Source organism: Carettochelys insculpta, chromosome 8, assembly GCF_033958435.1.
Source record: "Carettochelys insculpta isolate YL-2023 chromosome 8, ASM3395843v1, whole genome shotgun sequence".
Taxonomy (NCBI): Eukaryota; Metazoa; Chordata; order Testudines; family Carettochelyidae; genus Carettochelys; species Carettochelys insculpta.
Genome location: NC_134144.1, coordinates 47758126 through 47770359, shown reverse-complemented (window position 1 = coordinate 47770359; position 12234 = coordinate 47758126). Strand labels below are relative to the sequence as shown.

At 39.3% G+C, this 12234-nt stretch overlaps 1 protein-coding gene across 4 annotated transcripts in view; it reads left to right on the top strand.

Annotated features, from left to right (window-relative positions):
* FMNL2 (formin like 2) overlaps nt 1–12234 on the top strand; it is a 273735-nt gene that overhangs the window by 187532 nt on the left and 73969 nt on the right. For all 4 annotated transcript variants that reach the window (XM_075001076.1, XM_075001074.1, XM_075001075.1 and 1 more), the window contains exons 7-9: nt 7422–7530; nt 8312–8388; nt 10662–10755. In XM_075001076.1, the coding sequence (XP_074857177.1) occupies nt 7422–7530; nt 8312–8388; nt 10662–10755 (280 nt within the window). The remainder of the gene's footprint in view (nt 1–7421; nt 7531–8311; nt 8389–10661; nt 10756–12234) is intronic.

Sequence of the window (12234 nt, the reverse complement as noted above, 5' to 3'; positions counted from 1 at the left end):
TCTAAGCCTCAACCTTTTGGGAGCATCCTTCCCCTGCATTTGTAGAGTGTGAGTTTATTATCTCTCAGTCAGTGGAACTGGAGAGAATGAGGTAAATCCAGAGTCTTGCCAACATCAGAACAACATTCACAGCTTTGAACATTCACAGCACTTTTTTCTATCCCTAAATCTCTAACAATTCTCCCCCGCCCCCCAAAAAACCAAACCAAAACAAAAAAAACCTACAAGCAAAGTTTTGATCTCAGAAACACAGAAGTGCCTGTGACTTCATGAAGTCCACTGGGGACTTTTCTTTTGGTTATTATTAATTTTACAGGAAGATGTTCATCATAGTCATAGGGAGACCATAAAACCTTGAGCTAGATAGTTCAACAACTGAATAACAATGCAATCTAGTGGACCTAATTGACCAAGGCAATTAAGCACTTGTCTAATTTTAAGCATGTAAGTGGTCCCACTGATGTCAGTATGTTAGTTATGTGCTTAAACACTTTTCTGTACTGGGGCCTCCATTCACTTTGTGTACATTAGGTGCCAAGTGATTTATAGTTGTCCAGGAAGGGTGTGTAGAAGTTGCCTGAATGGCAGGTAGATCCTGCAAAGTACTGAAAAATAAGCTCTTTTGGCAGGTTGTCTCAGCAGTGGTACTGGAAATGCATGAACATGGACACTGAACTAGTCTCTCAACCACTGAGGTCTTCAGGCTAGCTAGATGACAAGCATGGAAATTTGTGCTGCATCACATCAATGGCAAAATAGAGCTCTCCAGTCACTAAAGGCATCAGCTCAGCACCTTTCACAAAAACTAAGTCCATTTAACATGTTGTTAGTAAACTCAATGAAGGCAAAGAAGTGGTTGCAGGAGGACTGAAATGGTCAGTTAGTAAATCTGGATGAGGGTAGGGAACCTTGCCTGTAATGTATAATCAGCAACAATTTTCCTTTGCCTTGAACTGGCTTTTTCCATATGAGTGCAAGTGTAACATATTTGGAACAATTCGGTCATACATCCTCACAGTAGACGTCAGCACAAGTATACAAACATAAAATAACCCAGCCACACATGACTCCCTCCTTTCCCCATGAGTGTCTAGCTGTTGAAACTATTATAAATTACGGGAACATGCACATGGTACGGGTCTCTCTTTTTCAGAAACCACTTATTATAGGCTTTTTTTTAAAAAAGGGGGAAAGGCAATAAAAGATGAACCATACGACTATAATTACTAGCATAAATATACAATCAATGACATAATTTTTGACATGCAGCAGAGAGGAAATCAAAACCAACAATCTTCAGAATGTTCACATCGGCCTATGGTTTGGTAACAAGAAGTGAAGAGAAAGCAATAGAAGATCAGGGCATAACTTCATCCACTCGAGTCTGGCTCAGTTCTAAGTGAGGGGTCTGAGCTATTGCCAATATATTGTGATGCTATGATGGAAAAAATGTCATTGGTCAGTATTACAGTTGCCACTAAATAAAAAAAGCACTGCTTCCAGTGCATAGAATCAGAGTATAGAATTCCACATGCTAAAGCCATCACCAGTCTGTTACTTACGTCTCTTTGAAACAAACAGTGGTTACTAGAGGGAGCATATTGAAATTAAGGGCAAAATTCCATTTCCCAGTCTGCAGTATGAATATTTCCTCTGCACTGCAGCTTTCTGTTGTGCATTCTGTACTTGTTCTTCACCCTGAATTGCCACAAAATTCAATGAATCTTCCGTGAGCATAATGAATACACAATATTTCACTGGGTTCCCTGGTACGTAGGCTGATGATAGAGGAGTGGAGGCAGGGATATTGCCCTAAGTGGAAACCCAAAGCACAGAACAAAACCATGCAGATGGATGCTGGAGTTAACCCATGTACCACATTAATTTATATGGCTATGTTTAGACTGCATCATTGTTTTGAAATAGTTTATGCAATTTGCGCAACACAAGTTGCATAAATTATTTTGAAATACCTTATTCTGAACTTCGTGCCATCCATACGGCACTGAAGTTCAGAGTAAGGGGCTGGTTCATTACCTCACATGATGAGGGCCAGCAAAACCAGAATAGCGCTCCCTAACTAGCGGTGCTATTTCAGGCTCTGCAAAAAGCTGTGGCATTGTATCCCAAAATAGCACCCGCAGCCTGAACATAGCCTGTCAGAGTCCATGGGATTGGACAGCTAGCCAGCTTCTAGCAGAGTGGTCGATTAGATAACTTTTCTCTTACTTTTTTGACTGGCTTTTAAAGGTTCTTTTGTAGCGTGGACTCTCAGAAGACACGTCTGCTAGTTTTGTTTAGCTGCCGTTTTGCCAGGTAAAGTGAGGATATGTTTATACCTGTTGCCTTCAGCTGTTGTTTAAATACCATGAATCTCTTCTGCTTCTTCAGAGGATACATATGCCTAACTGTTGCTTGTATGTATAAAGATTACAAATCCAACATCTTAAATGTCCTCATTAATGTATGGATTTGATTAGGCATCTGGCAACACAAATAAGTAATTAGGAGAGTGGGTCAGAAGATTTCTCAGACTGAGTAGATTTCAGGTTGTCGTTGGGTAAATATCAGATGTTTGTCATCTGCAAGCAGTGGGGGCCTACAATAAACCCAAAAGACGTTGAACTTCTAAATATTCTCACTCCCCAGAGTCTGTTTCTTCTGGCAGTCCAGGCAGCCTGAAATTCTAGATCCTGACTTTTGTTCTCCAAGTCATCTTTTATTAGCATAAAGAGGCTTGTTTCCCTCCATTACAACTGACAATATATATGGATATAGATACAGATATTTAAAGGAGATTAGGAAATGAAGAATATGATACATGGGATTTTTGAAAACTTTTTTTCTGAACAGTGGTATAATAAAGGTAACAGTAGCTTTGATTACTAACATTCAAATAATAAATTACTAGTTCTTTAGCATCATGAAACAGATGTGAAAGAACTGCAGAAATGATCTCTACGTGGCTACAAGTAACTGAGAAAATTATGTTTCAGCTTCTTCTCCATTTTCAACAAAATAGATAGTTCTTGTTCAAGTGGAGCCTCCAAATGGGACATATTTAGTCCCATTGATTACCTCATGCTTCATTTATGCACTGCTTTCAATACCTGGTCAGCATAGATCTAATCCCTAAATAATATATAATCAATTTATATTACATTTAGATAACTTGAGTTCATTATGTGGGTAAACAGTGAATTTCCCACTGTGCCTATGTCTACGCTAGAGAGTTTTGCTGACATAAGTGGGGTTTTGTTGACAAAACTTGTGGAGCGTCCACACACAAAATGCCTTTTGTCAACAGTATGCCGATAAAACTCGGCACTTTAATCTACAGCCTTCTGTCTCTCTGCCACAAGGCAGAATACCTTTCTTGACAGAATCTGTTGACAAAAAAGCCACGTGGATGCTTTGGGAGGCCCTCTGTTGACAGACAAGGCTTCTGGGTCACCAGGCAGCCTTGTCTGCTGTGCTTCTGGTCAGCCATTCTGTCAATAGAGGGTCAAGCAGTCCGGCAACTCTGGTTGACAGAGTGGATTGCTTTTTCGATCAGCTTTTGTTTGTGGATGCACTCTGTTGACAGAAGTTTTTGTGTTTTTATTTTCTGTCCACAGATCTCTTCCAACAGGAACTTCTGCCGACAGATTGCTGTAGTACAGACATAGCCTGTGAAAATAGAAAGAAAAGCAGCCTACGTATTGCAGTTGCTTAGCAGTCACAAATGTTTACTCAAACCAGTTATAGAAGTTCATGTAATAAGTGCTAAATGATGGGTAGATGTAGTGGATTAATCTGTTAATGTTAGGGCTGCAACTGAAGTTGCTAAAATTGCCTGATTTTATGTTTCAGAATAAACTTGAGGCCTGATCCTGTCTAGTGCTGAGTGTCATTTTTAAGATAAGGAGGGGAACCAATAACACACCTAAAACAAAGAAACAGGGTAACAAGAAAAGCACAGACTAACAGAAACTCAGGTGTGCACACTGTACATACCAGGCACAGCCTCATTCCCAGAAACTTCCACGATCCTGAGGACGATTGGGAAGTTAAATTGCAGACTAAACAGATAACGTATGACTTTGCGTGGGTGAGACACATGGCTATTGCTTTAGAAGTATGTCATCATTAGACATCACAGAAATGTGTTTGCAGTTCAATTCAGGCTGTGGGTAGAGATGAGATGACACTTCATTTTAAAAGCTGAGGTTGTATATTGAAACTAGATTGATTAGTGCCAAAGTCTGGATCAGCTTTCCCCCCTTTTTTAAGCACTTCAATGAAAAACTCTGCGTAGGCTAAATTATGAAAACTGCAGTGCTAAATGTGAAGATGCCTGCACATGTGTGAGGAAGGCTTCTTTTTGGACTTGGTGGCACCACGTAAACTCGTTGTGGTTTACCTATGAATTTATTTTTTCTCAAATGGAATTACTCATTGTGTAATTTATATAAAATTTAATAATATTTAAATAACTGTCACTATCTCTTAATTGATGGTAAGACTTTTTTCCTAGATGTGGAGATCTGAATTTGATAGTTGGAAGATAACAAATACAACAAACATTGGGCTCAAACGGCAAGTTTACTGGCCCGCATGGAGAAAAAAGGGAAATTCACAAAAGTGAGCTAAAATCTGAGAGCTCAGCTCTGAACTTCTAGAACTCCCTACATACCTATTAAACTTGTGTGTTCAGGGAACATAAAACCAGACCCTAAATATGGGTATGTGTGTTGTAGCATTCTGTTGCTCTTAAACTACAGGAAGGGCACAACATTTGCGAATTTAAGAATCACGAAATCAATTCACTCTGCTCTGCCACAGCCCCCGGAGGGCCCAAATACAGGACAGTTATTCCATTTTAAAAATAAGTAGGGACACCTCTTTGGCATCCCAAGTGTGGGACAGATGGTCACCTTACTTCTGAGCCCCAGCAGGTGTTGTATTTGGTATTTGCGAAAATTCAACATTCATGAGGGTTCTCAACATGAAACCCTTGTGAATGTTGCGAGCCTACTGTATACTAAATGCTCCAGATCTACAAATTCAGCCAAGCTAATAGACAGCAATAGACAGAGTGGCTTGCTGTATGCAGTCTGACCAAATGTTAAAATGAGAGGATGATATTATTGTGACAAAATTTGTAGATATACATCTTCAGGAAGCAACACTATCAGCAGTAATGGATGTAACAATACAAAATATGGTCACATGACAATGTCATCATATGATCATGAGCAGCTGAGCGCCATGCAGACATGTAGCATGCCACAACATGGACAGAGCAAACAGAACAGAACAGATTCCGCAAAAGGTAAAATACAGAGTGTGCACAGAAAACACTGCTCATCCTATTCACTGTTACAGTCCAGCTGCCAGATTAAGACAGAAGAGTGAGTGTGTTGATATCGATAAATCTTAGTGTTTTGTGGACTTAAATATTGATGTAGCATCCACAGCTGATGTGAAAACATACACTGTTAACTAACTAGCTCCCAGTACCTGAAGTCAACAGCCTCTCTCACTCTCTTAGTGTGGCAGCTGACGTAAACTTCCATCTCCAAGAGGCCTTCCATGCACATCTGATACGATCTGCATCTTTCAATACAATGCTTCACCTCCATTTCTTTAAGATGTATTTGCGTGTGGTAAAATAGGCGCTCTTCTATTCCTTTTTCACAGTTACCCAGGGAACCATTAGATCCTCTGAATTTGCGGGATACAAGATGGTTGATACTCGATATTAATCTGCAGTGCATATTGTGGTTGTCATGCTGTTGGTAGTTCATTTCAGAAGATGATCATGGTGATAATTACTATTTTCTTATTATTTATTCAGTTTCTAAATCCACTAAATATTAGTGGAAGTGTGTGAGAACGTAACTGGATTTTTCTTGTACGGATTGAACCTCTTTAGTCTGGCAACCTCAGGACCTGACCGGTGCCAAACAAGAGAATTTGCTGGACCATGGGAGGTCAATATTGTCTAGCAGCATTAGTAACACTTCCATTTCTTACTGGGTTCCTAGAAGACATTTAGGTGTATATTAGAGCTAAATAACAGTGCAGAACACTGAGAGCCAGGACTGGTGACTGTAAACAAACTTTATAGGACAGCAGGAAACTTGGACACACCATGATATGTGGTTGTCCCACTGACTAAAATTGTGATGAATTACAAATGTTGACAGACGAGAAAGTGCTGGCATAGAGAGGTTCAACCTGTACATTGATTTTTTTTTTCTTACACTTAGCTCTGGTTTTGCTTTTGTCTTCAAATTGCTATCTAATGAAGAGAAGAAATGTGTTTTTGAAATGGTCCGTGGAAATGGCAAATTTGAAGAGTTCCCTTTTTATTAATTCCTTTGACTCACCTAGCAGGATTTAAGGTGGTTTACCAGGGTCTGTAGGTAGTTAAAAACAATAATTAAAATAAGTGTCTGTTTTGGGAAAGGCTCTATAATGCTGATTCTCCCTGCACCCCCAAAATACTTTTAGAGGACATTCAGAAACTTCTTCTTCAGTGTGAAAAAGAGACATCATTTTTAATAGAACCTGGTTTTAAAATAATATTATTATTCAGGTAGCAAAATTCTGTTTGTTATATGTATTTGGACTCATCCTTGTGATTGCTCATGCTTTATAAAAAGAATTTAGTCTAGTGTAAAATGTGGGGATTTAGGTCAGTGTAGAACCCTTACTTTTATGGACAACTGTTTCTCTGTTGTCATATTTCCATCAAAGGTGCAGCTATCTGTCTTTAGGTGAGTAAAATTACTGATAATGGCACTGGTTGCACTATGTGGAAAAGAAGGAGCTGGCAAGTTACAGGCTTTATACTGTGTGGTTTTGCCAGGCCTGAAGTAGCATGGTAGCAATTAATAGATCACTCTGACAGTGACTAATGCTGGAGTATCTGCATTCAGAGAGATGCCAAAATATCCAAGAACAAAGAATAGTTGCTGAACTCTAATGCTTTCATTGCTTCACTTACTGCTGCAGATAGGACTGCTTTCTTACTGCCTGTAGTCACCTCAGCTAATGCAGAAAGGTTACCTGATGAAACCAGGAAGATTGACGCAAAAAGAGCTCTCAGTTACAAGCCTGATCTTTCTTCCCTTACTCAAGAGTGTTACTCTTCCTGAAGACTGCCACTGAGACCTGTGGAATACAGATTACCCCTGTGCTAACCTAGCACAGTGTGGCATAAGCAGAATATAATCTGAGACTTAGTATGAAGAAGATGCTTCTTTTTTTGTTCTTGTATTTAGTGTCTAGTTAGCTATTGGCTTCTTGTATACCTAGTAGAACTAGAGAATTTGCATGTTTTCATAAATAGCGGAGACATGCAGCTGCTTCCCTGCATTTAACACCTACAGAATTTGTCCTTTGACTGATACAAATTGCTCTTTTATTTGCAGGTATAATACCTTGCCAAGCAGAAGAACACTGAAAAATTCAAGACTAGTGAGTAAAAAAGACGATGTTCATGTCTGCATCATGTGTTTACGTGCCATAATGAATTACCAGGTACTTGTATTTCAATGATTTTTGACAAGATTACTGTTCAGTTTTTTGAGAGTGGTAGAAAAAATTAGGAATACTCATTTTTCAAAGTAAAGCAGTTGTGAAGGCTTACTTTCTTTCTTGTTACTGTATGGTATATTGGCTGTATTTATATTCAGTTCATTACAAACTGAATTCTGATCTCACTTACATGAGGGCAGTTTCCATTAACTCAGTGAGAGCTGCACTCCTGTCGTTGAAATCAGCATTCAGCCTGATATATTGACATCGTATATGTGAAGTTAAATGGGAATTATATAGAACGGTTACAATTCTCTGAAAATGGCAGAGGGCAGATTTCACTTAAAAAAATATGGTAAACAGTAGTTATATAGGTATGTGCATATTAGAATATATACACCATTCTGCACTGAAGTGAAAACTTCTCTTTGAAGAGTAAATGACACACCTGATTGGCGAAAAGGTCCAATATGAGAGGGGCAAAAAATAGGAAAAAAGAAAAGTTTGAGGGGCTGGCATTGGTGTTCCAGAAGTTTGTTAGTCTCTATCTGCTGATTTACAGCCAAACCAAAAGTACTTTCCATGCTGTTGGTAGAAGAATAGTTGGTATGTACAATATTAAATGTAAATGTGCTGACTGATACTGTAAAATTGATTAAGTTTTGTTTGGCATGCTAAGCTATGAAGGGTTGCCAGAACTGGTCACAGATATGTGATTTACTGGAATTTTTAAAATAATAATTGCAGTCTCAAAACTGAAACAGATTTCCTCTTTCCATTTCAGTATGGATTCAATATGGTCATGTCACACCCACATGCTGTTAATGAAATTGCACTAAGCTTGAACAACAAGAATCCCAGGTAAGATGTCAGGATTTTAAGGCCTAGTTAAGTACAGAATATACTGTACTTGTTAGCTTTTAGAAGCACTTTTCAAACTTGCCTGGGCACAAGATTTTGATGCCCGAATATATACATTAATTTAGATGCAATGGTGCAACCTAACATAGATGCACTTAAACTAGTTAAAATTATACTGAAATCAGGTTTGCTTAGACCCAGGATTACTGGTAATTTACAGCATGGGTTTGTATTAGAGGTTTGGACTAGTGTGACTAACTTGATTTAAACATTGCACGGAAAGGAGTCTTGTAAGAGACCTAGTGAGAGCAATGTTACAACTTAGCAAAGTGGAATACCTTAGTTTAGAAGCTGTTCAGCTCCCCTTTCTTCTAAATTTGTACAGTGTCTGCACAAAGTGAAAAAAAAATGAAACGGCTTCATTAGTCCTCACATTCTGGGCATTTCTGTAATAAACAGTCATGTTCCTTGCTTCCTCCACTTTCTCAGTCCCCACATGCTCTTGCTCTGCTGGGAATAAGACAAAATAATGATGATACACATGACCATAGCACCATAGTCTTTCTGCCATGCTTTGTGTTTAGAGTGCAGGCATCTGAAATCATGTTGTTTTGGTGAAAGTTGGTGCCTAGTCAGGCTTGCGGGAGGGTATTTCCAAGTCCCAGTCACAGGATATTTGGTGGGGGTTTTAAAGCTCCATTGGCTGTAGTCAGGTGACTGAGAAACGCAGCTTTCATTTTTAATAAAAGTAGGAACTCCAGAGGTTCATAGAGTGGAAGGCAGAAGTGAAGAAACCAAAATGTATGGTGGCTTAAAGTTTCACTCTTTTTAAGATTTTGGGGGCCTGTCTTGTGAATTGAATGGTTGAGGGTGGCTGTTATATGGAAAGAAGGAAGCAACAGCTCTATGCTATATGCTCCACATGACCAAGCACCATAACCATACACACTATGCAGCTGGAGCACTGCACCAGTTACTGGGCTAATTGGAGGGCAGGGTCAGGGAACTTCAGCATGTTCCTCTTGTGTCCAGCTAGGTATAACCAAAGAAACCTTCCTAAGTGGTGGTGGATGCAAATACAAATGGCAGACTTTGCAGCCATGGGGGAGATGGCTGCTGCAACCAGCCTGGAGGATTTCAGGATCCTCTGCACACAAGATGGATCTGGGGGTTAGTGGGCCTTGCCCCTTCCTCCCATATTTGCTGTGAACTCCTTTCCTTGAATTGGAGGACATGAACAGTATCCCATTGATCCTCATGTGGTTTTTGTGAGGCAGAGATAAAACTGGCAATTAGAATTTTATTTAAAAAATGTAAAATAAAAATTCATACAGGATTGTCAGGAAGGTGAACATTCTATTTCTCTCCTGGTCTTACTGTAACACTTTGAGAGTAAAATGGCATCTCTGTCTAAGACGGAGCTCCTAAGCACCTAATTAATTCCTTATCTGTCAGTGATTTTAGTGCCTGTCAGTAGTTCTTCTGGACGTGGTCATACTAGTAGCTTAACTGCCCTCCCTTTAACCGCACGCTACCGTTCGTGATGTGCCTGAATTTTGTAAAGTGATTCCCTTTTAAAATACATATAAAACCACTCACTGCATTATGGAAGGTTATTTTGGTGTGTTACTATCAGATGGACAGCAGAGTTTGCTTGAATTTACAGAAATACAATTTGTACATGTTTTTGGTAAGTACACTTTGAGCCTCTCTACTTTGGCACTCTCGTCCAGCAACATATTTAATTCAGTGTGATTTTAGTTTGCTGGATGACCACTTATCATGGGTGTGGCTAAGTTTCCCGTGGTCTCATGAAGTATGTTTACAGCCACCAGTCCTGGCACTCAGTGTTCTGTGCTGTTATTTAGCTGTAATTCACCCCTAAATGTCTTCCAAGAGCCCAGTAAGCAGTGGAAGTGTTGGTAACGCTGCTAGACAATGTTGACCTTACATGGTCTGACAAATTCTCTTCTTCAGCCCTGGTCAGGTCCTGAGGGTGCCAGACTAGAGAGGTTCAACCTATAGTTTAAATCAGAAAGAAATCACAGTGGTCCAAACTTTCTCTTACAGGATGCCAAATATTTTGGATCTGATGATGCTCAGAAAGTTGCAGGAGGTTCTTGGTACCTTGCAGAATCAAATTTTTGCACTTAAGTAAAGAGATACTGAGGGCAAATAATCTTATTCACTCTGATCACATGCATCTTACAAATGAGGTAGAAGGTGAATCATCACATTATTGTAACAAATTGTTGTGTTTTCTTTTTTAACAGAACAAAAGCTCTTGTCTTAGAATTGTTAGCAGCTGTTTGTCTTGTCAGAGGAGGACATGAAATTATTTTATCTGCATTTGATAACTTTAAGGAGGTAGGTTATTCTGCTTCATCAGAGACTGATGAACATATATATAGCTTTGATATGTCTGCTGAAGCTTCATGGTGTATCTTAATTTCCTGAGGCATGGAGAATGATCCCACAAACTACACTGAGTTGTAATGACATAAAACAGATATCTCCTTGTCATGAGTTTGCCCAAGTTTCCCGTGGTCCCATAAAGTTTGTTTATAGCCACCAGTCTTAGCACTCAGTGTTCTGTGCTGTTATTTAGCTGTAATTCACCCCTGAATGTCTGCTAAGAGCCTGGTAAGCAGTGGAAGTGTTGGTAATGCTGCTAGACAATGTTAACCTTACACCAGTTTACCCCTAAATGTCTTTTAAGAGCCTACTAAGCAGTGGAAGTTTTGGTAATGCTGCTAGACAATACTGACCTCCCATGGTTTGACAAATTCTCTCATTCGGCAGTGCTCAGGTCCCAAGGGTGCCAGACTAGACAGGTTCAATCTGTAGTGTGAAGAAAGCTGTGAAAACTGCTTTCCTTTACCCTGCTTGTTGTTTCGTGCTGTGATGGTCTGTTAGATTGTTGGTGGAGTCTTTCAGATCATCGCCCCAGCAGTTGAAATCACGATGTTTCCTTGCACCTTAGGATCACTGTTAAATGTCCTCTGGCGAAGCAAACCCAGTTTTATTTTTAAGTTGCTCTTCTACTTGATAGCCCCATTTTCAGAGCTCTCTGATTGCAGAACTACTCTTGCCATCGGTGAAATTTCACATTGCAAAATCAGACCTCAGGGTGGAATCCTGACCTTCTTGAAGAGTGTGGCAAAATTCCCTTTGACTAAAATAGAGCAAGATTTCCTGGGTGTTGCAGATTTATACATTGAGGTTCATCACTGAGGAGAAAATAGTTGATTCACAGTTCTGATCTGTCTTAAGATTGCTAGAATTTGATGAATACCAACTAGATTATAAACTGATGTTGTGGATTTTTTTTTAACTAAACTATTGTTGTTGAGATAGGAAAAAAACCAAGTAAGTGTGTTTTTCAGTTGTCCAACCAAGAAAGCATGTGTGAGGTCAGTCATTTAGTTGTGCTGAGGTGATAAACTGGCAAACATTGAACTAAATTCTAATACAAAAAACTCCCGTTTCTGAGCTTCCCTATTCTTCCCTAAGAAGCTGTGACAAAGCAGCTAGAAAGGTTGCAGTGCAGCTGCACAGTTGCTTGCCATCCATGATCTAACTCATAATACCTTGCTTCTCTCTAACCATGAAAACAGAGGGAAGAATATTTATTTCGGGAGGTTTGTCCCTTCACCCAGTTAACTGTGACCCTTTATACACTAGCAGAAATAAATATCTGATTCACAACAATCTCCCTTGCAATTTCATGTAATATTTTTTTTCAATTTTAAAATCATTTTAGAGAATTTTAAGAAAAATAATATTAAGACATGGCTTATTTATATCAGCTAGAGTACCTCATGTGGAGTTTTCAAAAGTACTCCA